Genomic DNA, 27,251 nt, shown 5'->3' with positions numbered 1-27,251 from the left:
CTATCTCTCCCTCTATCCATCATCTATCCATAGCTAATCTATCTCTAGATATCTATATTTATCTATCAAGATATAGCTAGATCTCTCTTATTTTTAAAAAATTACCCTTACCTTCTGTTTCAGTATCAATTGTAAGAGCAGCAAGGGCTAGGCAATCCAGGCTAAATGACCTGCTAGAAAGTATTTTGAGGTCAAATCTGAACTCAGGACCTCTCATTTCTAGGTCTGGCTCTCAATTCACGAGCCACCTAGCTGCTACCTATGTACATCTCTTTTGATATATGCCTGTCCATTTCTATACAGTTATTTATCAAGATTTTTGTAGATGTATCTAGAATCTCTCTTGACATGTAGCTGTCCCTATGTATCTATAGATATGGAGACATATTTTTCTATACAGACAGACATAGATCTATACTTATTTATTAAGATAATCTCTAGCTATATCAATCTGCTTCCAAATGTATCTCCATCTATATACATAGCTATTTTACAACATACAAAGAAGATATCTACCATAGGCTCTCTTTCTATAGCTATACCTATTTGTATCAATATCCAGATTAACTTTCTGTATCTAAATGTATCTCCACCATATATGTGTCTATACATACCTCTCTATATCTATTTTGCAATGTACAAACAGGACAGCTCTGCTGTAGACTGTCTCTATAGACATCTATAGCTAGGGAAAGAGATCCACCTATAGATTGTGGATCTATAGATTTATCTGTATAGCTAGAGGGATCTTGTCTGCACCCAGGTGTTGTCATGTTGTCCATGCCAAGTAAATCGGACTTCATATCTGGGAAGGCACTAGAGTAGGAGGGGGATGGGAGGGGGAAGCTAGGGGCTAAATTAGGGCCTGAAGAAAGAGCCTCAGGACACAGAGATGAAGTAGGAGGAGAGCATCCCAGGCATGGGGCAGAGGGCAACCAAAAGGAGGAAGAGATGGAGGCCCTGGGCTGTGAAAGGTTGCCCTGGGAATTCCGGGCCTGCCCTCAGGGGCTTCCGCTCTCCTGGGACACGGGAGCCTAACCTAGGCAGGATATGCGGGGCCTGGATGGTCCAGGAGATGAGCAGTTTTTGGGTCGGGCATGGAAGGGGCTGAGGCTCTGGGCGGGGGGTAAGAGGACGGGAGAAGCTGACCCCCAGGTTAGGAGGAGGAGAGGGGGCTTCAGGCGATATTGTGGGCGCAATTAAGGCCAGTAGAGGACAAGGCTCCCAGCAGAGGACAAGGGGCAGTAGGGAGTCACTGGAACTCCCTGAGCAGAAGAATGACATCCAACGTGAGGCGCGGCCTCAGGGAGAGCAGGATCCGGAGGGGGAAGAGGAGGGAGGCACAGCCTGGGCAGGGCCGGGCAGGGAAGGGGAGAGGGCGGAGTTGCGCCGAGAGGGGAGGGGGCAGAACCTCGGGAGGCAGTGAATCAGCATTCCGCCTAGGTGACGCACAGCACGCCGCGCCCTCCCTCCCCCACCCTACCACGGCAGAGAGTACAACCCGGAGAGAGGGGCGCGCCCAAGGTGGCCCTCCCACCCCCACCCCCACCCCCGCCCCTTGTGGCTCTGGCTCTCCTTCCCAGTCCCTCCCTCCTTCTGTAGGTGCCTGGTTGCTAACGGCCCCACTCCACCCGGCCTCTCCCGTCCTTTAAAAAACGAGAGCTCTCCCCGCAAGGTCTCCTGGGAGGTATAGTCTTCCTCGCTCCAGCCCGGACGCAGTTAGGGGGTCTCGCTCCCCGTAGAGTGAACTACATGTCCCAGGGGTCCTTGCGGCTGGGGCCGGGTGTTGGGGGGGGAAGCTGAGGAGAAGGCTGAGGCGGCGCGGAGTGGGGTGAGGGGAGGAGGGGACGCGCGGGGCGGGGCCCGGCGCTAACGTCAGGGCCGAGGGCGTGGCCGGAGGGGGTTGTCCTCCCGCGGCACGCGCAGCAGCCGCAGCCGCCTCGCGCCGGGTTCCTCCTTTGCAGCACGAGCCTCAGCGGCAGCAGCAGCAACACCACCACCACCACCATCACCACCAGCAGCAGCAGCAGCAGCAGCGGCATCGCCAGCTCCAGCAGTAGCAGCAGGAGTCGGAGCCGGAGCAGCCTCTGCCGCCGCCGCCGTCCCGCGGACGTGATTGGTCGGCCCGTCGCCGCCACTGTCCGGGCTCGAACCGCCGCCGCCACCTTCGCCGCGCGCCCTCCCACCCGCCACCCCAGCCCCGTAGGAGCCGGTCCGAGCCGTCCGCCCCGGGAAGATGGTGGACCGCGAGCAACTGGTGCAGAAAGCCCGGCTGGCCGAGCAGGCGGAGCGCTACGACGACATGGCCGCGGCCATGAAGAACGTGAGTGCCCCCTCTTTTCCCCTCCCCTGTCGCGACAGAACCGGGCCCTGTCGCGATATATTGGGAGATGCAGCTATCGCGAGGCCTCCTCCCTTCCACCCCTTGCCCCGCTGGGCCGCCAAATTCGGGGAGGGGGTTCCCCCTTTGTGCCCTCCCAGCGGTGGGGTGGGGCTGGGGGGGGCGCCGCGTTCATGCGGTCGCTCTTCAGAGGTTCCTCTTTCTCTGTGTCTGGGGCGGCGCCTCTCTCCATTCACTCACCAGCCTGCTCCCCCCACCCCCTTCTTCCTTCTCCCTTCCCGAAGAGGAATTTAGGGTGGGTGGGGGGCTCGGGGGGGGTCAGTTAAAAAAAATCCCAATCATTCCAAGATCGCCGTGCGTGGCTCTTTGCTCCGTTTCTTCTTTCAGGACGCCCCCACCTCCTTCCCCTCCCTCCTTCCTGCCTTTGGGGAGCAGGGGAGGGGGTGGGGGGGGCGCTGGACCATTTCATCTTTCTCTCTTCATTGTCTCGAACGTCTTATCCCCTTTTATTTTATATGATTTTTTGCTTCTTTATTCCCAGCCTTATCGATCCAGACGTGCAGTGTTTCCCCTTAAAATCAAGGTTGTGTATGGAGCTAAGAGGCTGCATTTGTGACATTTGCTGTTTCTTTCCTAAATGCAGGCGTCCATCTATTGAAATCCCTATAAGTAAAAAACAAACCCCACCATCTCTCTGATCTGATCTTGCAAACAAAGCGCTCGTGGGAGGCAGGATCAAGTCATTCCAGAAGATTCTGCATTTGTCATATTGCAGAGAGGCTAGACTGGGGGGAGGGAGGGAGGGGCTGCCTGAAAGGGGGAAAAGGCTTTTTATTTGTTTCCCGAGACAGGTCTGAGCCTTTTTTCCCCCTTTTAATCAAGAAAAGGCTGGCGTGTCCCCTCCTGCTGATGAAAAGAGAATGCTGATCGGAAATGTCGCAGCCTATCTGGTGCACAGATGCCTGCCTATATTGCAGCATTTTTTCTGTAACCTTAACATTTATCAAAGAGGGGGGCCTTGTCAGCATGCCCAGAGTGGGGGAGGAGGCATGGCACCCTGGAAGTGGCACGATCTGATGGACCACTGGGGCCCTCATTCTCCCATCCTTGACAGGCTCTCTTCAGGGACCCTTGACAGCTAGATAACAAAAGGTATCCGGTTATATAACAAGGTATTAAAAATACACCCGTTTTAAATTGGATGCTGAGGGAACCCTGTATACCATATCAATCGCCCTTAATTGGACCAGCTTGGGTGTCATCCCCGGTTCAGAGGCACACCTGTGTAAGTTAAACTGGATCGGTAAAGTTGGCCGAGCTGGATCCTTTGGGTCTACACGATCCACCTTTAAAGGCAGTTTAATAAGGGTAGGAGCTCCGTGCTGGCAAGAATGATATTACAGTTGGGAGTAGATGCCTTAGCTTTTATTTTCACATCCTGTTGGTACCATCCATGGGCTTTAACCCTTCCCATTCGCGATGGGTTTTTCTTTTTCAGTGCTTGCTATCACCGCATTTTAACAGGCATTATTAATCTTAAATGGATTTGTCTTGAGTTCTGTGTCTTTCTGAACCTTCTAACTCTTCCTCATTTGCAGTTTTGCAGGAAAGCTTATGACCTCGCACTCATTGCCTTAGCAACACGGTGATGTCACTCATAATGGCACCGAGGCTGCAATGCGCCCAGGTGGTAGGGAGTGTGCGAATGGCCCATGGCCAAGGTAATGCAGAAATGGGATAATTCCAGAGCCAAGTGGGATTGGAAATTTCATTGTATAGACCCTGCTGGAGAAAACGCAGTGTGTGATAGGATGAAGGCTCGTGCTGTGGACCTGCAACATTTTTACAATATCATTTTGCCTTTAGACATACTAATCAGTGACCTCCAGATGCACATTGGGGCCAGTCACCTTTCTGTTTTGAGTATTCTATGGAGCCATTTTGCTACCTGGTAGGATGGCAAATAGTGGACTACATAGAGCAATCGATAAACAACGAATATTTCAATCTTGTGCTCTATTTACACAGCAGTTGGATTCAGCTTTACACCAAGCCTTAAATTTCTCATAAAACTGAATTTTGTTTTAAATAAACTTGAAGAAAGGGATGGGCTTATATCCAGTCAGAGGGTGTGGGTTTGAATTAAGGGTAGTAAATAAAAATGTTAGCATAGTATGGTGGATTCAGCAGCCACCTAGAAATTAACTTAAGAAGACCAGGGTTCAAATCTCATCTCATTAGAGGCGTTTGACTTACTGCAGCCAGGTGATTTGATAGACAAAGAGCCAGGCCTAGGGTCAGGGAGACCTGAATTCAAATCCAGCTTTTTCAGACACACAGTAATTGTGAAACCTTACACTTAGCAAATGAGGAACTTGTCATGCTTTAGAATGGGGGTGGAAAGCCTGAAAATGGTATGATTTCCTGGGCAAGCCACTTCTGTTTGCCTCAGTTTCCTCATCTGTGAAGTGGGGGTGATGATAATAGCACCCCCTCCCAGGGTGGTTGTGAAGCTCAAATGAGATCACTGTAAATTACTTAGCACAGTTCCTGGCACATAGTAAGTGATATTTTAATAAATATGTAGCTATTATTATTATTACTAGCAAGTTGCCAGCCATTCTCTCATGAGGCCCCCCAAAGTACTTGGCTGCTCTCTCCAACTCATGGATGGATATCATTCTACCTCGTATAATTTGGTTGTCTTGCCCCCAGTATTTGGGTGCTTCAAGCAATAACGGTTGCCTGTGGGGATCTAGAATAGGAATGATGAACTCTCTCAGAATGGTGGAAGAGGGAAACCTTGAATTGCTATGCCTTTTTCCTGAACTGGTCCTCTAGAATTTAAATGGACGTTGCTTTTTTTGGTGACCACCTTGCTACTTCTCATGGCCTAGACAATGCCATTTTTGTACTTGGGTTTTGCAATTGCCTCCTAAGAAGTTAATATGTCTAAGTAGGCTACTGGTACTTGCAGCTGCCTTGGGGAAGTAAAGGGTTCTCTGCAGGGGACAGTTCGAACCTTCATTGTGTTAACCCCTTATATTTGACAGGGGATCTGACAGCTTCCTTAATATAAAAGAAATCACCTTCCTAGTACAATTGATACTTAAGAATCTTTCCCTTATATCTTAAATTTGCTTTAAGAAAAAAACTGATGTGTATTCCAGGATGGCAGGATCAATAGCCATTATCACTAATGGAGTAATAATACCTCGGCAGGCTTTTCAGAGGTGGCTGTCTGCCAGCCCTTATTTAAAGGAATGGGAATTCTTCCCTCTCTTGGGGCTGGGGCGGTCCAGAGTTGATTGATCTTTTCTCTAGATCCCTTAGAAAGCCAGTTTTGGGGAGCAGACTTGGATTCAGGAGGGACCTGTGCCCAAAATATAGTAGGAGCTTAATAAATGTTGATTGATGAAATTGCTAATTGATTCATTGGACCATGAGCACAAAACATTTACTCTCAGGACCTGCCTCCCATTTCTAAAATGTAGGAGGAGAAAACCCTGTATCTACCTCAAGTGGGTGGAAGGTGAGGTCCAAGCGATAGAAGTATAGATAAGGCTCTTTCTAGAAGGGTCCGCTATTGTAGTGACACTGTCCTCTTAATACTCTAGGACCTTACTCAGATCTTTTTTAAGCCTTAAATTAAATTTTCAAATGGAGGCAATTAGGCAGCAGAGCACCAGGCCTGGAGTCAGGAGGACCTGGATTCAGATCTGGCTTCAGATGATTCTCAGCTGTGTGACCCTGGGCAAGTCACTTAACCCCAGTTGCCTAGCCCTTAATTACTCTTCTGTCTTAGATACTTAGTATTTTGATTCTAAGACAGACATTAAAGGCTTAAAAAAAATTTTTTTAGATGATAGGAAAAGGCTCTGCTTTAATGTAAAGCTTTATGAAATTAGGCTACTGGACACCTGCCATTTACCTTAGAATTCTTGTGATATTTCATCTTTATCTTTTAGACCCCAAAGTGGCTCAGTAGAGTGCTAGACCTAGAATCAGGACGATCTGAGTTCAAATCTATCCTCAGACAATTACCAGCTCTGTGGGCAAGTCATATAACTTGCTTGCCTCAGTTTCCTCATCTGCAAAATGGGGATAACACCCAACATCCCAGGGCTGTTGTAAGAATCACAATGAGATCATTGTGAAGAGCTATGTAATTCATAAGTGCTCTGTAAATTATGATTTTAGATGTTTTAGTCAGTCAAATTCTGGATTTACACAAAAAGAATTAAAAAAAGCTTTTAGCTTGCTACCGTATCTAGAATTCATTCTGTAGAGTGACTTGCACACATAGAAGAAATCTAATAAATCAAGTCTTGATTCTATTACTAGCCAGCCATTCTCTTGAGCCCCCCAGAAGTACTTGGCTGCTCTCTCCAACTATCATGGGTGGGTATCGTTCTATCTCATATATAAGTCAGTTATCTTAGATGTTTTTATTAATAGCCTCCCATCTCTTAATTAAGCAGCTCTTTTTCCAGCTATATTTTAATGTTTCTTAATGAATACGGTACCATCTTGTAATGTGGGATCCATGAAAGAATAATACTCTTGAGTCCTATCAGTTTATAATCAGGTTTTCTAAAAAAAATGTCATTTATAGTCATTGAGCAGCCTTGTGATGAAAAGTACAAATCTCACCTCATGAATGATTTTTCCCATCTTTCTGCTCCTTTTAAAGACTAATTTTTTTCTCTTTGTTAGGCCAGGGTGACCATTAGATTTTTCTGCTTGTATCTCTCAAGTATGGAAACACCTTCTGTGGATTCATGTCACTAATTAACTTGTCTTTTTTTTTTTTTGTAAACCATACTTTCTGACTTAGTATCTAAAATGGAAGAATAGTAAGGGCTAGGTAAAGGTGGTTAAGTGACTTGCCCAGGGCCACACAGCTGGGAAGTGTCTGAGGCTTTGATTTGAACTCTGTACCTCCTGTCTCTAGGCCTGGCTCCCAATCCACTGAGCCACCGAGCTGCCCCGCACCCCCAACTTAAAGTCTTAGAGTTTCCTGGGTTGTTCAGAGGTTGAGTGACTACCACGAGGACATAATCCAGTGTGTGTCAGAGGTAGGATTTGAACTCAGAACTTCCTGACTCCCCAGCTGACCCTGTCCACTAAACTATACTGTGGAGTCACCCAGTGAATGCTAAGACTGTGTTAGAGAAGATTTGGTTGCTATTCCTCTGTGGTGGGAATTTCCCCTCTAAAGAGTTCCCCTCGTCCCTCGCCTTCCCCCCAAAACAGCAGTAACAACAACAGAACCCAGAGGACATCACCCAAGATTTAGAATGACCTCTGAGTCTCTTTTTACTTAATTTCTATATTCCTCTGCCATTCTATAATCAAAGCTGCCAACAGAAGTGCAGAGGTTGCCATGAAGCCGCCAGCGCGGGCCTCCCCTTCTGCTGTCACCTGACGATGCTGGGATAGGGACAGCAATGAGGCACGGTCAGCCTGAATGGCTGTCTTTTCCCAGTCGGTGCTTGGGTGCTCCCTGCGCGCCCTTCTTGGGCTTGTCCTTTGCAGTGACCGCTGAGTGCCAGGAAGCATGGCTCCCACCTGTGTGCTGGTGCCACAGACAGACCTTCCTTTGTCTGGATCGAGGGCTGGTGGCATCTCTAATGTGATTTTTGGTCCTCTGTGGGCAAGCAGGGCGCAGATGTCCTATTCAGATCTCTTAGTGGAAGGAAGGGTTTTCCCCACTCATGCCCTGATGCTACCAAAGCAGAAATGCTTAGCTTCCCCTTTTGTCCTCCAGGTGCCCAGTCTCCGACTTGGGGGAAGAGGGCCGGGTAATGCCCGTTGGCCTTTCATCTCCAAGGATCCCTCACTAGTAGGTCTGTTATCAGAGCTGGGGCTGTGACAGTGATCGTAGTGGGCAGCTGAAAGCAGGGACACTTAAAGAGAACCCAGCCACCCCCCACCCCCCTTCCTGCAGACAGCTGCCCTGGTACAGCCAGAAGGTAGCGGTAGGGTTTAAACTTGATATGGTGGAGGCTGGAGGGGAGGAATTAGGGTGTCTAAAATGTGCTGGGTTGGAGTTCTCTCTTGAGAGGAGGATGGCTGTGTCCCTGGTCCTTGGAGTAATAACCTAGACCTAGGAAACGGGAAGCTGCCCGGAGTACCAGGGCTTACACAGCTACGGGAAGAAATTCTAGAATAGAGTCTAGTGCTGCCCCTTTATAGCAGTCCAGCAAGATAATGAATGAATAATTATCTGCCTCTGCAGGGAAGGCCCAGCATGGCTAAGCAGAAGTGCAAATAGCCCCTCTACACCCTGCCAGGGCTCTTTGATACAGATTTGTACCAGTCCTGAGAAGCCGGGGAGTTTGAGAGAAGGAATCAAGGGAAGGGCAGGGAGCCACCCAGAAAGGAGGAATTCAGGGGAGGGGAATATCCCTAGGACACTCTGAAATAGGGAGAAGACTGGCCTCAACGTGGGGGAGCAGTCACCCGGGAGAGTGGGACGTCCTTGGATGTTAAGTTCTCGCTTCTTCATTTTGATGTCATCTGGGACCCACCATGGGGCAAGAGTCAGCTGTTAAATGTTTGCCGATGTTGGGGTTTTATGTAGGGGCTTGGCCAGGGAGATGGTCCCCCTGCTTTAAACACTCTGAAAGCACTTTGTCTTGTTTCCCCTGCTGCCTCTCCCCTACCTCCCCCTGACCCCCCTTTGTAAGGGGAAACAGAACAGGCCAAATAAAGGTGAAGGTTAATAGGATATGGATTGCATCTTTAACAGTACCATAACAGGTAACATAAAGCTTGGAGGGAATAAGAGTCCAAAAGCATATTGATCAATTAAGATAGTGGGCTGATAGTAATATGATGGATAATGGGGAGAAATGTAAAGTCTTCCATTTGGGTTCAAAAAATCAATTTCACAACATGGGGTTAGACATTGTATTGTCTGAACAAGACTTGGAGGTTTTGGTGTTCTACAAAGATCAATATTAGCCACAATTAGCTAATTGAGGTTCCCCCCTTTAACAGTAAAAAAAAAACAATTCATGCAATCTTGTATTATATAAATTATATCTCCCAGGAATAAGTGATACAAAAATCCCTCTATACTTTTCCCCTGGTCAGGCTGTATGTGGGGGAGAGTGTTCAGTTCAGGGCATCACGGTTAATTTATGAAGACAACAACCAGGGTGGCAGTGGGCCATTGCCTCTTGAGTTCATGCCATTTGAGCATCAGTTGAAAAAGAAGTCTGGGAATTTGGGGGAGAAAGGAAGGGGTTGGTGGGATCTTGGAGAATATTTTTGAGAGTTTTCCAAGAAAAGCTAGCTGAGCTATCAGACAATGGATTGAACTATCTCCAAGTCCTGGGGTCACTTCACTAGGGATCTTGAAGCAAAGGCCAGGCCACCATTTTTTCTTCAGATGGAACTAGCTGATCCCTGACATGTCCCTTCCAGCTCTGACATTCCAGGCAAGTGTGCCCTCTACTCCAACTCCTTGAGGGCCTCCTTCCATCCCCAGCAGATAAAAGTGGTGATAAGGCCAAGCAGTGGGTGGAGAAGGACGAAAAGTCAGGAAAGCTCTTCTTCGTGGTCATCATTTTCCTTGGTCTTAAGCAACTGGGATAATTTGAAACAGAAGGGTATCTACCCCTATAACTGGCCACCTTTAACAGCTCATTAATAGTAAGGAGAAAAGGAACTGCTTTCTTCCCTTTAACCTCAGATGATGTAGCGGGTGGGGAGACCCTCCTCTTCAAGGGCAGCTCCTTCATCTTGATGGCTATCAGACTGAGGAGGGAGTCACTGCTTCATCTTTTACAGTCCTCCTCCTTCGTGTTGCCTTCCCTCATCTCTGGTAAGAGGGGCAAAAGAGATGAAGGGATAAGCTTGAGTTCCATCAACAAGAAGCCAGTTTTGTTTCTGTGTGAACTTCAATTTGCCTCCTTAGCCATCTTTTACTTCTTTTTTACTTTAGCCAGACTGAGACCTATTCCTTCAGCCCAGTCTAGATAGACCAAGGTTTCTGGATACTTCAGAAACAATCTAGCTCTTTTAATCACCTCTCACTAAGTTTTAAAAAGGCCACGTGTAGAAAAGTATTCAGTGAAAAGGGGGTAGTCCAATGAGGCTAAGGAAGTGTAGAGAAGAAAACTGGAGGTAGCTGAGTTCAGTTGAGATGCTAAATTTTTTTAAACCCAAATAATGGCAAATGGAAATGGATTCATTCAAAACAAAGATGGTATTTCAGGGAGCCCACATGAGAAAAGATGGTCATGACTGGCTCCTTATTTTGAATAAATACTGCTCACACACCTGTTTTTTTGAATGCCATCAAAAGTATCATGTTACCTTTTTATATAATTAATGTCTGGACTGGTCATTAATTGCTTTTAACGATGGTACCAGTCATTTTGGAGCTGAGGGGCATTTTTGTCACCATTTAACTGCCTCTGTTAGAATTGGATTGAATGGCAAAGCTGTAAGAAATAGACCTTAGTATAGCTATGGAGCCATTTAATGGGAAAGAAAAAAGAATCTAATTATCCCATTGGAAAGATAGCCATGAATTCAGTTCTTCTGCTGGACAATGTCAGATGAACCAAATAGTTGAGAATGTAGCAATTCAAAGGTCTATGGGTTTATGGGTATTCTTCTCCTTCCCCCCCCCCAACCCCCCATGCAGGACCCAGCCCTTCTGGGGGCCCTTGCAGAAACATGAATGAACTCCTAGTCTCCCCTCTAGAGAAATGTCTGGTAGTCAAGCCTCTGATAATGAGTCTGTGCTTAAGTGAGTCATCAAGGATCAAATGTGTCTGCACGTTTCATTCAAAGTTGTCACCTTTGGTCATCCTCCCAGGTGTGGGTTCCACTTGCATGGCCATGGAGAATCCAGAGCCGCCTCCATTCAATACTAGGTAGAGACGGGTTTAAAAGAAATTGAGAAGATGCATAAAACAGAGTGAGACATTGATTTTCCTGAGTACTTCTCCCTAATCCAGTGACATGATTTTTTTTCTCTTTGATTAAAATTTAAGAGCTTGGCCTAAGAATAGTTTCTTTTTCCTGCTCTAAACTACTTAAAAATTGGACAAATATTCTTTTGATGGTGTAGAGTATTTCTGGGTCTTCAATAACAATTGTTCTTGAAGAATTTCTCTTTATAAACTGGGAGGTGTGTCTTTGATACCCTGAATAGTGTTGCTTTTTTTTTTTAAATCCTTACCTTCCATCTTAGAAGCAATACTAAGTATTTGTTCCAAGGCAGAAGAATGATGAGGGTTAGGCCATGTGAGTTAAGTGACTTGCCCACAGTCACACAGCCAGGAAGTGTCTGAGATCAGATTTGAACCCAGGTCCCTTCATCTCCAGGGCTGGCTCTATTCACTGGGTTGGCTAGCTGCCCCTCTGTATGGTGTTTTAAATAAAACATCATCTGATTAAAAGTTAACTTTTTTCCTAGCTATTTTTTAGCCTACAGTGAGTCTTTTTACTATTTTATAAGGACTTCATGTTCTTTTTTAATCTGTCTCTGTTTCTTGAGCAGTCACCAGAGCCATGCCATTCTGTCTAGTTACCCACCTACCTTCTATTCATTGCATGAGCAGTCATTTCTTAGGATGACAATTAGCCCAGGCTCTTGGCCTAAAGGAGTAAATAAATACAAGTCCTTGGCCACGTGAATGATTTCTATGTGGATAGCTTTTTTGGAAGTCTTTCAGTGGCTATCAGACTCTTATCTTTTTGAAGGACCCTAAACCACAGGAGGTAGCATTTCTAGAACAATCTGCCCCGAGACCATTATGATACTCTTTAATTCTCACAAATGTTTGCTTCAAGAGCAGAGTTTGTGGATACTTGACCTTCTTAACAACTGTTACATTGGTTTATTAACTGATGGATTTCATTTTAGTCAGTGTTTTAGGTACATCAAAACCTAGGAAATTATCTACTAGCATTCCCATTCATGGAACTTTGACGGTCCTGGGTTGCTAGATAAAGTGGCTATTGTCAGATATTGCCAGTAACCATCAAAACTGGGCTCACATTAATGGCTGTATATGTGATTCACTAATATAAGACCAAATTCTGGTTTAATCTTTATTAATATTCAATATTATCTTTGATAATAATTTACAATTAATGTCTATTTCAGGACAATTGGAATTGTCTTCCTTTCCCAGATATCCCCAGCTAAGGAGAAGAATTAAGTTAATTAGAACTTGAGTTCTAATCCTTTATTTGTGCTTTCTTTAATGAATGATGTCATCTCATTCTTGGAGAGTTTCAGCAATCCATCAACAATCATTTTATGAACTGTTTAGCATAGGCTAGGCACCATTTGATCAGAAATCAGCCCGACCCCATGGAGCTTATATTCTTCTTCTGGGAGGGCATAAGATGTACACCAAATAAATACAGAAGATACTTAATGTGGCCAACCCCAGGAATGGAGGCTTTTCAGAGAAGGTGGGTTAGAGGTTGGCTTCCAAAACCATGAAGGTTCTAAGAGGCAGAGGGAACAAGAGAACCCTTAGTTTACAGGCAGCCGACTAGAGGCAGGAGAGAGATTGTCACGTACAGAATACCAAGTAGACCAGGTAGGAAGGGATGCAGAGAGCATGCAGCAGGGAGGATGTGAAATAGGTATGGGGCGGGCCTGAGGGCTGGGCTGGAGCCATTCTGGGAAGGGCATTAAATGCCCAGCAGAGAAGGCTGCAATCTGTCCCAGGGCCAGAACAACTGTAGCTTCTTGTGTAGTAGAATAACATTCTCCTGACTGGAAGCGAGGAGGCCAGGTGAAAGGCAATTGGAATATTCCAAAAGAGAAGTAACAAGAGATGTGATTTAGGAGAGACTGTGCCAAGTCTTGGCAGCTGGTTGGGCCCATGAGTTGAACTGGATGACTGTGAAGGGCTCTTGGAGTTCAAAAATCTACAGTCCTGTGATGGCCAAATATTAACCCACATTAGGATTTTGTTTTGTCATAAGAACTAGTGATATGTGCCCAATAAAATGACTTAAAAAATTTCTTGTGAAAGTCCTAAGCTGGGCAAAAGATGAGACACAAATTGAGGACCTGATACACACACAAAAACTAAAGCTTATTTGCTCATATCTTGTATAGGTTGGGATAATGAGAGATGCTGGTCTTTATGAGGATAGAGTATATTTCACATTGTATCTCTTTGACCTAAATGGCTAGCTATGCCTAGCATGATCCTCATTAAATCAAGTTAAAAATCAAATGTTAAGAGCAGGTTTAAAAAGGAAAAGGAATCTCTAGAGGTAACATGTCACCTTGGGGTGGGGAGTATCTGCCTTCACAAGTTTCTCCAAGGATGCCTCATGGTGGCCTGTAGGTGCCCTGAAGTAACAGAAGTCTCAAGGGGGGCAAGTCCAACCAAACTGCAAAGAGCTGGAATATAGGGTGCCAACAGCAGATCCAAGAATCACTAACTCTGGCCTCAGATGGGTTACTAGGAGGCTGGTCATCAAATTTTACACTGATGACATTATCTTCGTACAAATTTAAAGCCTCATTGTGGGCAGAGAGCTCTTTCCAAGTGGTAGGAGAAAGCCTGCATTTTTAGAACATGTATTTTAAGTGGTTAAATGGAAGTGTGTTCAGGGGAGACTAAATGTAAAACTGAGCAGAGAGGATCCCCAGACATGGGCAGATTGTGAATTCCATATAATGATAGAATTTAGAGCTGAAAGAAGAAACTTCATTGCCTTATATCAACCACACTTTATTTCAAAGGGATATTTATATACACATTCACAAACATACATACATAGATTCACATGTGTTTATGATACATTTTTATGTGTGTGTGTATGTATATATTTTACATGGTAACTGCTTTAGAGGTTAGCTCCCTAATAGGCTATAGAATTTTTACTTGTAATTCTTAGAGCAGGAACTATTCATTCTCAAGACAGAAACTGAGCTGAATCCTGGCATGCCAGAAAGAAATTGTTTTGTCATTTTACTTTTATTTCTAGCAATTAAAAAAGAAATTTGGGTTCTACTGTATTTTGATGGATCAGGTACCTAGGATCTTCCTCTGTTTTGGAGATCAGAGCAGCAGGATGGTTTAAAAATAGCGAGACGATTCTCTGGCCTCCCAGTTGTGGTTACTGGTGTTAGTTGCTAATACCATCTCCTTATGTCTTCTGGAGTAGGGATGGCTTCTCACCTAGTTCCAGCTGTCTGCCAAGTTTATTTTACCTGAGCCTTAGGTTCTTTTACAGGTGTCCAAAGGGAATACTTGAAGAAGAGACCAAATAGGTAAGAAAAGGATGGTTGTCTTTATTTTCTCTTAATTATAAGCTCATAGAGAACAGGGAAGCAATTAGTATATGTGGTAACACTTAGACTATTCATTTGCAATGTAATTAATTTACTAAAATATTCTTGTATTTACTACAATCTTCTTGTATTAGTCATTAGTGTGTGATGAAAGGAGCTCTGGAAAAGAAGTTGGGAAACTGGGTCCCCTCCCTGGCTTACCCCCTGTCTTGGAAATCCCCAAGAAATGCACACTGGGAATTGGATATCATTGATTGGGTTTGATAATGAACAATTACTGGAAATTAGTAAGCACAAATAGGATCCTGAAGAGAGGGAGAGAGGGACAGAGAGAGACAGAGAGTTTTAAAATAATTTGGTATTGATGCCTTTTAAAAAAAATTTATGTCTCCCTTCCTTCTACCAGAGACCTATCCACTGTAACAATCCATTAAAAGGGGGTGGGTCAGCAATCTAGCAAAATTAACCACACATCCAAAAAGTCTGACATCATATATATCAAATCCATTTCCATAGTCCCCCACCTCTACAAAGAGGAGGGGGAGCTGCCTTACTCAATCTTTCTTTAAGGCCAGGCTTAGCCATCTTTTTCAGCTGTCCCCCACACCCCCCCCCAGTTGTGTCATGTTAATGATTATATGTGTTTTTCCAGTTCTGCTTACTTTTTTACTTTGCATCAGTAGAAGTCTTCCCATGCTTCTGTATTCATATTCACCAGTAATACAGTACTCATTTATTACCACAACTTGTTTAGCCATTCACCCATCAGTGGACATCTGTTTTATTTTCAGGCCTTTTTCAATATTTTCATACATCTGGGGCCTTTCTTTTTATCATTGGCTTCTTGAGGATGTGTGTCTGAGTTCAGATTGAGAGACATTGGAGTTACTTTCTTAAAATAATTCCAAATTGCTTTTCATAGTAGTTGGGCCAGTTCACAACTCCACTGAATGTGCATCTGAGTACTCATCTTTCCATGGTGCCTCCAACATTGCAAATTCCCATTGTTTGCCATATCTGTGTTGAAATTTTGCCACTCGCTCACTAGAAAGGATAAAAGAAAATTTGTTTTTATTCACATCTTATTAGAAGTGTGTGCCAGTGGCACTTAGATAGTTTGGGTTTGGCTATAGTGATTCACAAAGATGAAACCATTAACTCTATCTCTGGATTTGGGAACATAAATAATTTTGGAGCTAAAAGTAACAACTCCAGTGATTTCCAGTGTTGTTGAGCATGAGGACCCTTTTTGTTTTCAACATCAAGAAATACATAATGACCAAAAGCTGCTGAGAACTTAATATATCATCCACCTACTTTTGAGGTGTGACATTTAGTTCGCAGAAAGAGTGCTTGTTTATAGTAACTTAAACATAAAAATAGCTAGTGCTTTCTTGCAGCTTTCAAAAAACCAAGAAGTCTCTGAAACTGAACAGATAGCTCCTTAGACTAGTGATGAGGAACTGTTAAGTTATTCTAAGCCCCTGTTTGATAAATGGAGAAGCTGAGGCCTGGAGAAATGACTTGCTCCCAGGAGCAAAGTGAATGGTAGAGCCAGGATTAGAAGAATCTTAATATGTGGCCAGGTCAGGAGCCCTTTCTAGGAAATTCCATTGCCTGTAAAAGGCATTAATTGTAGGCATTCTTCTTTGACTTCTCTTCACAGTCACAATCCACTCTTTTTCCTTGTATTGACTTCTGTCCATTGTGGCCATCCACTATCTTGATGTCCCACTTATCCCTCAGACTCTGTGTCCCGACATTTTGTTGTCTTGACTTGTCCTTTGTTTCAGTGGTATCGCCCATCTTTGGACCTTTAGTATACTTTTCTCTATATATACATATTCTCCCACAACTAATAGCTTGCCCTGTTAATTTTTCCTTTCTGTTCCCATTGTTCCCACTTCAGCTAGAGCCCTCATTTTCACCAACCTTGACTATTGTAGCAGCCTCCTAATTGAGTCCTCCTGCCTCAAATTTGTCCTCGTTGTTGCCTGAATTTATTGAATGTATTATGTACCAGACATTAGGGATACTGACAAAAAAATAAAGTCCCTGTCTTCAGGCTGCTTAAGTTCTGTTGGGCACATGGTGGGAGTGGAGCAAGAATAACACTTACACTGAAAGCTAAATACCAGATGTATACAGGGCAAGCACTCCTAGCAACCTGGGAATTGGGAAAGTTCCTAGAAGAGGGGAGCTTTGAAAGAAATGAGGAAGACTGGAATGGAGACCAGGACAAGCTTACCTGTGATCATCAGATCATGGCCATCCAATTCTTTATTTTTTATTTTTTAAATTAAATAACAAAACATTTTTAAACCCTTACCCTTCTGTCTTAGAATCAGTACTATGTTTGGTTCTAAGGCAGAAGGGTGGTAAGGGCTAAGCACATAGATAGGAAGTTCCAGAGGTCAAATTTGAACCTAGGACCTCCCATCTCTAGATCTGGCTCTCAACCACTGAGCCACCCAGCTGCCCCCTCCATCCAGTTCTTAAAGCAGTCTTACACCCTCCTTGGTGCTTTCTTACTTTTGCCTCTCCCTATGTCTCCTGGCTCAGAGTCCTCTTATCTCTTCCATGCAGCCTTCTTTGGGTCTTCTCCCTCCCCCTCCACTGTACTCATGGTCCATTCTTGGTTTAGTGGTATTGTTTTGGTGGCTCCAGTTACTGAATATAATTACCAAGATATTGTTTAACAGTTCACTGATCCTAGGCTAAGAGACATAGATCTAGGCCTGCCCCTTCATTTTACAGGGAAGGAAGCTGAGACCCAGAGATGAGAGAGCTTACCAGAAATCGCAAAGCTCATTTCTCTGGATTCAAACCCAAACTATGGCTTTTGTCTATTGTCCTATCAGACTTTTGTTCTGCAGCCATGTCAGATTCTTCATGACCCTGTTTGGAGTTTTCTTGGTGAAGACACTGGGCTGGTTTGATATTTCCTTCTCCAACTCATTTAACAAATGAGGAAACTGAGGCATATAGGATTGAGTGACTTGCCCAAGATCAGTCAGTACAGGTCTGCAGTCTGCCTGACTGCAGGCCCAGCACTATCTTCTGGGCCACCTAGCTGCCCCTGGTATCTCTGCCTCCCTGCTACCCTTAATGGAACACCCCTTAGCTGTGTAAAGCTCAACTTTAGATTAATCTACACAGAGCAAATGACTGTTTTCAAATGTCTTCTGATGTGGATGCAAAGATGTTGAATGTAAAGCTTTGGAACGTGCCAACAGTGACCCATGGGTTTTTCTTTCATACCAGTTGGTGCCAATGATAATGTTCCCAAGTGTGCAGCTTTTAAAACATGTTGCAGGCAGAATTTTAAATCATTAATAATGTAGTGTCATAGGGTTCTATGTAGAGTCTCCAGCAACTTAGTTATTAATTATTGTGACTATCAGGCCTGGGTTAAAAAAATCAGTTGGGGCTGTTAGGTGACTCTGAGAGCCAGGCCCTTAGTTGGGAGGATTTGGGTTCAAATGTGGCGTCTGACACTTAGTAGCTTTGTGGCCCTGGGTAAGTCACTTAACCCTAGTTGCCTATCCCTTACCATTCTCCTGCCTTGAACCTAAGATTCCAAGATTTGATTCTAAGACAGAATGTAAGGACTTAAAAAAAAAATAGATTGCATAAGCGTAAGGGAGATGGTCCTGGTACAATATTCAAATGGGGGGAATCACGATGGGGGGCTTGAGTCAACAAACCCATTATGAATCCACAGCATGACCTAGCACCCCAAAAGCTAACAGCACTAGCTCGTGTTTCTGTAGCTCCGTAGGCCGGCGCTGCCTTCAGTTCTGGGCTCTCCCCTGGATGGGAGGCATTCCTGAGCACCTTTGTTAAGGGGACTAGATAGAAGTCAGAATTGGCAAAGATTGGTCCTGGGACTGTGGGCTGAGGTGAGTTAGCTTGGGAAAGGCTTCCAGCTGTCTTCTGGGATTTAAGGTGTCTTGCGTGGCCCCACAGCACAGAAGTAGGGGTAGAAGTCACTGAGATAGTTGGGGGTGCATTCACAGGCTGAGCTGTCTAAAGTTGATGGAGTCTCCTCAGAAGCAGACCAGTCCCCCCTGCCTTGGGCCCTGGAGCTCTCAAAGCAGAACCCAGTGCTCCATGCGTCTTGTTGGGTGGGGAGAAAGGAGATCTTCTTTGGGTCCACCCCTGGTTGGGCTCCACAAGCCCCTGGATCTCGGGCCCCATTAAGGGCTGCTGGTTAGATAGTCACTGGGCTCCAAGTGTGATGAACTGCCATGGGCTTGATTGAAAATGCCTGTGGTGCCCTGTGCAGTGTCCCCTCAGGGTGCTCCAGTCCTAACGGGGGAAGAATCTTGGTGAACGCAGCCTCTGGCAGCTGAGGAGCTGAAAAGCTTAGGAACGATGTGCATTTAGATGGCTAAAACAGCCATGAAATTGTCTTCCAGGAGCAGCAAGGCTTCCTTGAAAAGAAGCAGTCCTTAAAGATACTCTGGAGTAGAGTGCCATGTTTGGAGACTGGAAGGTCCTGGATTCACAGTGGCTTCACACACTTCCTAGCTGGGAGGCCTTTTACGGCTTGTTTGCCTTGGAACCCATATACTTAGTATCAGTTCTAAGACAATCAAGGGTTGTTTACAAAAAAAGAAAAACAGTTGCTTCTGTTGTGCAGGTGGTTGCATGTGCACATTGCGTTCCTATAGAGCAGTTCATTAACATGAATATGATGATTATTAATAATATAGGAACACACTATTGATGTGGTCGGTTCTCCTGTCCTCAGCCTGTATCTTTGGCACCTTTGACCCACTAAATGAACTTGAACCAGGATCACGGATATCTTGGAATTGGAGCCTAATTGAGTGAATTCTTGAACTAGAATTTTTTTTTTTAGCAGAAAAGCTCTGGGGAATAAAGTCTTGTACTTTCTCTACATTTCTTCTTACACTCTCAGGTGCTGGTGAATTGTTGCAATATTTCTGAGAGTTGTATTGGCTTTATTTCTATTAAAAATCAGATCTGTTCATTGTATTGTCTCTCCCCTCCAAAAAAAGATCCATTTTGTACCTTCCATTCAGGTGACTGCCCCTACCCCAAATTCATCGACTCTGAAGTCTTTTTTTAAGGGCTGAATGACACAGCCAGTTTTTAGAAATGAAAGGATCTTCGGTCTGGACTTCTTTTAGTGGCAGAGAAAGATCTTTGAAGATTTTCCAAATGTGACTGAGTTACTAGATCTAAAGGTAATATTGCTATTTCATAACTTTGTTATGTTCCATTTTAAGGCTTAAGAGTTAGCAAAACACTTCTTTCTAAGCATAGATTGCTAACTTTTGGTGGCCTCTGAACAAATCCTTATTTGGAGAAGGCCTTCTGATATATAGGGGTGAGGCAATTGGGGCTTTAAATAGTTTTTGGCCCTTCCAATAAGGGCAGCATGATTTAGGGAAAGGGCCAGAACTTAATCTTGGGAGTCTGGAGCACCCAAGGTTCATGTTGCAGTGACAGATATTATATTATGGCAAGGAGTGCTGTGCTTAGGAATCCATGTTCTGGCCAGACCTATATATTCAATGATCAAGGAATAGAATTCATAAATGTTCTGAATATGCTGTGATAAAAATTTCCATTTAAAAATACCTTTGAATTATAACTTTGGAGCACAATTTTTTTTGTTTTTGAAAAAAAAAGACATGTTTTTTTAAAAAAACAGATGTCTCTGAATAAACTTTATTGTTGTTTAATAACGGGCTGCCTTACTAGGAAATTTCATCTGTCATTCATGAATAATGCCTTTTTAGTGGCATAGTTGTTAACTCCCATTTACCTTCTATCCCTCATCCCCAAGGAGGGCAAAGGTCTTTTTGGTAGTAGGAAAGGGACTATATAAAAAGATCATGGTTCCGAGTATTCTAGTTAGAGAGCCAGTGAGAAGGGTAAATTGGTAGGGTGGGACCAAATTGATTTTCACAGACACTTGAGCCCCAAACTAAGGAGTTTGTTATTTTGAAGCCAATAAAGAGTCATTAGGGGGTATTTGAACAGGAAGCAACATGGGGAAGAGGTAATGGAAGACATTTTGTATTGGGATACAACTGTGCAGGCCAAATTGGAAGGAAGGGAGCCATGAGTCAGAAAACTCATTAGGAAGTATAGCTGGGTAATGAGGACCGGTCAAGGGACAGAAATTAAAAGGAAGAGAGGAGACAGGTTTGTGCAGTGGAAGTGACAAGACTGGCTGCCTTGAACACAAGGGAGAAAAAACCAAACCTAGTTCCATAGTTTCTGATGTGATGAAAGAAGGAGCAGGATCTAGCACAGATTCATCTGTGTCTGGCCTGGGGCTAGGATGGAGGCAAAGGGGGTTTGATGTTCTGAGAATTTCCCTACCCTTAGGAATGTGGGCATTTTCCCTTGTGGCGGGGGAGTAGAGATTAAGCAAGTAGCCCCTTCCATCTTTGCATCCCTTGGGTTTGAATCCCTGGTGTTGGGTATCCTGTAAGTAGTGTCACGTAAGAGAATACCTAATATATGTTGTCATTCATAACACTTGAACCATATCTGATGACAGTCCACAGCTTTCTTAACATTGGAATGGAAAATTGAGAATATGGAGCAAATCTGGTTTAATACAAAGAAAGTGGTCAGGGCTTGAAATCACAAGAGCTGGGTTTGAATCTGGATTTTTAGTAATACTGATGCAGCTTTGGGTAAATCACTTAATTCCTGGGCTTTGAGGCTTACAGAATTATACATAGTTGGACATTTTAAGGTTCCATGATTTCTAATGAATTAATGGCTTTTAACTTGCCAGAAATTGGTTTCATGTGGCTAGGCAGAATTCAGAGAGTTGCCTAATTGGGAAGACCATGACAAGGAGTCAGAAGACTCGAATTCTTTTCTGGATTCTGCTGCTTGTTAGCTTGGTGACCCCACAAGCCAGCAGCCTCTTAAACCAACTGAGATGCAGGTGGCTTAGACCTTCCTTCCCTGCCTCCCTGTCCAGACAGGCGATGAGAATTAGTTGTCCTTCCCTGTTCAGGGGGAAATGGGACTGTTAGGCATTTTAGCTGTTGTCATTTCACAGATGCCACCACTTGAGGGCAATATTCTGTTCTCCTGTCCCTGATGTATAACCACAGGCTCTAGAGTGAAGGCGGGAGCTGATGAAGGTGGGGTTCCAAGGAGTGAGACTAGGGAGTGATGAGGTAGGTAGAGTGTGGCCAGATGGCTTTGGGGAATTTCTCCTACCTGGCTAGCAGAAGAATTTTTGCACAATATTCCAAAGGCAGATTTGGAATTCCAAAGGCAGAAACGGAAACGTCAAAAGTAATACATAAACGTTAGGTGATGATATTAAGACAGAATTCACAAAGGGGTAGCTAGGTAGCACAGTGGATAAAATACCAAGCCTAGAATGGGGAGGTCCTGAGTTCAAAGTGACCTCAAACATGTCTTAGCTGTGTGACCCTGGGTAAGTCCCTTAACTCCCATTGCCTAGCCAGCCCTTCCTGCTCTTTTGCCTTGGAATCAATACTTGGTTCTCAGACAAGGTAAAGGTTAAAAAAAAAATAAACTGGAGCAACTGGATGAGAGTATAAAAGGAAAAAACTTGGTTCTAGTTTGGAATAAAAGGACTGTGTAAGTGCTGTTGGGAGCTAGGAAAACCTTGCGAGGCCCAATAAAGCCCTGCTGTTTGATGAATGAGGCCAGCGCTTTAGCTCAGTCCCCCGTATTTGTGTGTGTGTGTGTGTATAATTTTTTTTTTAACCAAAAGATACTGGGCAATTAACTCATCCAAATGTTAAAATGTTGTTATAAGGGATATTGATCCTTATTAATTATTGGTATCACCAATACTTGGTATTGCTATAGACAGGCTCTTGAATTGATCTTGGATTTCATTTGAAGGAAAACGGCTGCCCGGCAGTAGAAGGAAAATTCCTGGTCAGGCCAGTTATAGAAAATCTATTTATTTTAACTATTAAAATTTGTATACAGAAAGTAAAAGGAAAATGAATATTGAAAAGAAAAATTCCCTATAACTAGTAAATTCTATATAAATTCTTGATCCCAGTCTTTCCCACAAGGGAAATCTTTGTGATCACCAAGAGTGATCCTTCTTATACTACATTATCCCAACTAAATTCCCCAAATGACTATCTTACTACCCTAAATCTAGAAAATTAAACTTATGAGTAATAAGAGCAAAATCAGATTTCTTTCTCTGACTCAGATGACATAGTTTTCCAGCAGCTTACTGTCACCACCACTCAGCTGTTTCACTCTACTGCCACCACTGGTGGAAAAGTGGTACTGCAGCACTACTGGTGTTTGCTAGAATGGGGTTTATGAGACAAACATAAACATCTCCGCAACTCTCAGAGCAAAACTCCCTGGAGAGCCTTCCTTGAACCAAGACAGCCAAAGGGTGAGTCGTTGGTCCAACTGTCTTACCCAAAAGCCTCTGGGAAAATTCCTTTTTCCATACTTTCCAAAATTCTATTCTGGTTTAAAGAAATCCAACTCTTCTCAAATTCAGTTCTCTATTTACTTATTGAGATCTTATCAAGAAATGTTGTTAATCCACCCTGTTTCCTAATTTACTCTTAATCAACAAATTTCCTATTAAAATGTCAATGGAGAGAGGAGGTTCCTTGAGAGAATTGTCAATGTTATTGATTTGGACCTAATGCCTGCTTTGCCATTTCATCCCAGATTTCAGGTTTTGCACATATCTTCTTGGGAACTTTAACCACGTAGAGGTGTTGTCCCCCCTCTCCCCACTCCCCAGAACAGCAGCGTTGGGCTTCTGATCCAGCATCCAGAGGACAGCCGTTCCGGTCCGTCACCTGCTCCGGAGAGGGGTCTAGATAACCTCCTCGCTGGAGGCCGCGTGCGGCGAGTGGGATCCTGTGATCCGGTGTTCTGGGCCTCTCTGCCTCCTCGCCTTCGTTCCTTTCTCCTCCTTTCTGTTAGTGGCTGAGAGCGTGAACGTGAGCCCTACTAATCCCACCTTTACTCTGATGTCTTTTTCGTCCTTCCAAACCAGGTGACAGAACTGAACGACCCGCTCTCTAACGAAGAGAGAAACCTCCTCTCGGTGGCCTACAAGAACGTGGTGGGAGCCCGGCGCTCTTCCTGGCGGGTCATCAGCAGCATCGAGCAGAAGACCTCGGCCGACGGCAACGAGAAGAAGATCGAGATGGTGCGCGCCTACCGCGAGAAGATCGAGAAGGAGCTGGAGGCCGTGTGCCAGGACGTGCTGAGCCTGCTGGACAACTACCTGATCAAGAACTGCAGCGAGACGCAGTACGAGAGCAAAGTGTTCTACCTGAAGATGAAGGGCGACTACTACCGCTACCTGGCCGAGGTGGCCACCGGGGAGAAGAGGGCCACCGTGGTGGAGTCCTCCGAGAAGGCCTACAGCGAGGCCCACGAGATCAGCAAGGAGCACATGCAGCCCACCCACCCCATCCGGCTGGGCCTGGCGCTCAACTACTCCGTGTTCTACTACGAGATCCAGAACGCTCCGGAGCAGGCCTGCCACCTGGCCAAGACCGCCTTTGACGACGCCATCGCCGAGCTGGACACCCTCAACGAGGACTCCTACAAGGACTCAACCCTCATCATGCAGCTCCTGCGGGACAACCTAACGCTCTGGACCAGTGATCAGCAAGACGACGACGGCGGAGAAGGCAACAATTAGGACCCCGGGTGGACTGGCAGCCGCACGCCGATGCTACTACTGCAGTCTTTATTTTTTTCCCACAAGTTGGGGGGGTCGGGTGGGGGAGGGAAGGGAGGGGGTGACCTTCCCGGGGAGGAACCCACGGCCTATCTTTGATTGCCTCTTTGACATTTTTGCCAAAATACCACTAGTGGAAGGTCGGGCTGGCTGTGCTGGTTTGGAGGGACAGCCTCCCACCGGCATCTGGACTGTTCTGTAGATTCATAAGGGTGGAGCTGTCTTTGAGTTAACTTATCGCTAGGCATAGGGTTCAGACGGAAACACCGAGAATGGCTTGGCCCTCATCCGAATGAGTTCTGTGGTTCCAGTAAGGGTTCTGTTTTCTGTTGTTATCGTTGCCGTGGTCTTTCTTTTCTCGTTCATGTGCTCATGTCTCGAGTCGTGGGTGCTGTGTAGAGTCCCCGTGTCTAGTGGCGTATCCTCCGGTGCACGCTGCCCGCCCCGCCATCGCCCCTCCCCGTGTGGCGGCTCCGGGCCTTGAGACCAGGCCGCGCTCCCTCTTCCCAGACGCCCATCAGCTTTGCAGTATTAACACTAAGTTACAGTTTACAGTATTTCTACATGACAGCCATACGTGACATCAAGCCATGATCGATCGTGTCTCCCTTTGCTTTGCTGTTTGCCCGTTTTCCCTTCCTGGGCCCGCTCTGGGCCGAGCCGTTCCACCTCCCGGGCCACAGGGCTCCCCTGAGGAGGGTCAAAGCTGCTCTGGACCGGGGCTCCGAGTTCAAACGACAGGTGCTTGGCAAGTGGCTGTGGAATTGTCCTCTTTTTTTCTCTTCTTTTCAGCGATTTCCTCCACCAAAAATAGTTAAACACTTTCATAGAAGTAGATTTGGGGAAAGGGATTAGACACCACCAAAAACAAACAAAAAAACAGAAAATTCAGGTCTGTATGTCATGTGCCGTGTTGGCGTTTTCAGAGAACCTCCTCGTTCCGAGCCGATGCCACAGCTTCTTCCTCAGGGATCACACTGCCAGTCCCCTTCCACCTGGCTCTCTCCCACTGTACGTGGGCCCACGCATGGCATGTGGTCACCTGCTGGATTACGGAAGGAAGCTCGGTGACCGCTCTGAGGAGGCTGGGGGTTCGGAGGTAACTGGGGGAAACTTCAGGTGCTAGCAGCTCATTTGGCAGAGAAATCCACACCGGAAGAGCCGAGTGTAGGGAGCCCTGTGGATGTCCACTCTTTTCTTTGCTCCCCCTAGAAAAAAGAGAAACATCGCCACCCCCCACTTCTTCAGTCAGCGAGAAAACGGACCCAGATCACGAGCAGATCGTGCTGCTTTATTTTGACTAAAGGCTTTTTTTCAGACTTCTAAATTAAAGTGTGGGAAATTGGAGGCTGACTGCCATTCCCTTCTAATTTACGTATCGGTAGGTTATAATAAGCATTGATTAAGCGCTCACTGTATGCCAGGCACAATGCTGAGTGCTGGGGATAGCGCTTGACTTGATTGAAGAAGTGGGGCTCCTGCCATCCACCAATTGGTTTCCAGTAAGCCTTCGGGCCCTTCTCCATTTGGAGAAGCCAATCAACAAACATTATATATTAGTGTTGCTTCTATGTTACATTCAGTTAGTTTTTTTTTAAACTGCCATAGTGTGTCTACAGTCTTTTTGGTCACAGACATTTTGGCTTTTGTCCCCTCATTTAAACAAAAATCAGTAATTAAGGGAATGAAAAAAATACCTGACAATTAGTTCTGCTAAATTTTTATGCCAAAATTGGCTTTATAATTATGAACACTGGATCCAAATGCCAGTGAAGTTGGAAGAAGTCATTCTTCTAACGTGGAATCGGTGTATTCTGTCTGTAACATCACAGTCTCCCCCAAAGTGACTTCCTTTAGAAGTCTTTCTCCATGAACTAGGGGGAAAGTCCTAATTAAATGAACCCTTCCGAAACGACAAACAGGAAAGCTGGGATCCAACTTACGCTGCCAGTTGCAACTTTTTGAGTAGATGCCATGGAGTGGACAAGATTGGATTGGGGGGAAATGGGGTGTGGCTCTTTTTTCCTTTAAAGTAATTTAAATTCATGTTCAGACGTGAGCAGTGTTGTCCCTACCTGTATAATTTGGAAGTAATTTACTGGAATTACAAAACCTTTTTTTTTTTTAACTTCAGCTTTGGCTCTGGCTGCTTTTAGAAAACCCATTCAGGCCATGATCACACAGAGGCTGAAACGAATGGGGGCGGGGATTTGATTTTTAAGCAGCTTCCATGGTCTTTCCTCTTTTTTTTTCTTTTTCCTTTTTTTTTAAAGAAATGCACTTGCCTATGATACTGTTTCTCCAGTGAAATGATGACTGCTCCATTACTCTCGATACCATATTGTGCATGCTAGTGTTGTATTTCTATACAGTAGCTTGAAATTTATTAACTTATACTGTAGATGTTATGTATTCCTATGACAAAAAAAAATTAAGTCTTCAAAAAATTTTTAAAGTTTTTTAATTTATTTTTTTCTGTTGGGGGTAAAGTTCGCGCTACCAAATAGTGATCGTAACAAATTGATCTGTTATGGATGTTGCTATAGTGACATGCAATTATATCTTATTTTGTTTCTAAAAAGGAAAACAAAGCAAAAGAAACACCAGGATTAGATTAATCTTAATGTCTGGTGTTTGTTGTCACCGTGAAATTATAACTCTCACAGTGTAGGAGAACAATGAATATGTTCTTGGAATGAGCCTTTGTGCTTTTTGTCATGTTATGCAGTGAACTATTTTTAAGGTCTAATCAGTGATTATTTTTCAACTCCGTGTTTCTGTAAGGGATTATTTCACACACGGACCATTCTTAGCAGTTTTCCTCAGTGATGGAATATCATGAATGTGAGTCATTATGTAGCCGTCGTACATTGAGCAAATAAACTTACAGACCCTGA

At 44.7% G+C, this 27,251-nt stretch overlaps 1 protein-coding gene across 1 annotated transcript; it reads left to right on the top strand.

Moving 5' to 3' along the window:
• Positions 1 to 1,828: 1,828 nt before the first annotated feature.
• On the top strand, positions 1,829 to 27,251 carry YWHAG (tyrosine 3-monooxygenase/tryptophan 5-monooxygenase activation protein gamma). Its single transcript, XM_001378914.4, has 2 exons — positions 1,829 to 2,323; positions 23,659 to 27,251. Exons 1-2 carry the CDS (start codon positions 2,237 to 2,239, stop codon positions 24,313 to 24,315), a joined length of 744 nt encoding a protein of 247 aa, XP_001378951.1. The 5' UTR covers positions 1,829 to 2,236; the 3' UTR covers positions 24,316 to 27,251.

This window comes from Monodelphis domestica, chromosome 2 (genome assembly GCF_027887165.1).
Source record: "Monodelphis domestica isolate mMonDom1 chromosome 2, mMonDom1.pri, whole genome shotgun sequence".
NCBI lineage: Eukaryota > Metazoa > Chordata > Mammalia > Didelphimorphia > Didelphidae > Monodelphis > Monodelphis domestica.
The sequence above is the reverse complement of the archived record's forward strand: the minus strand, read 5'-3'. Positions and strand labels throughout refer to the sequence as shown.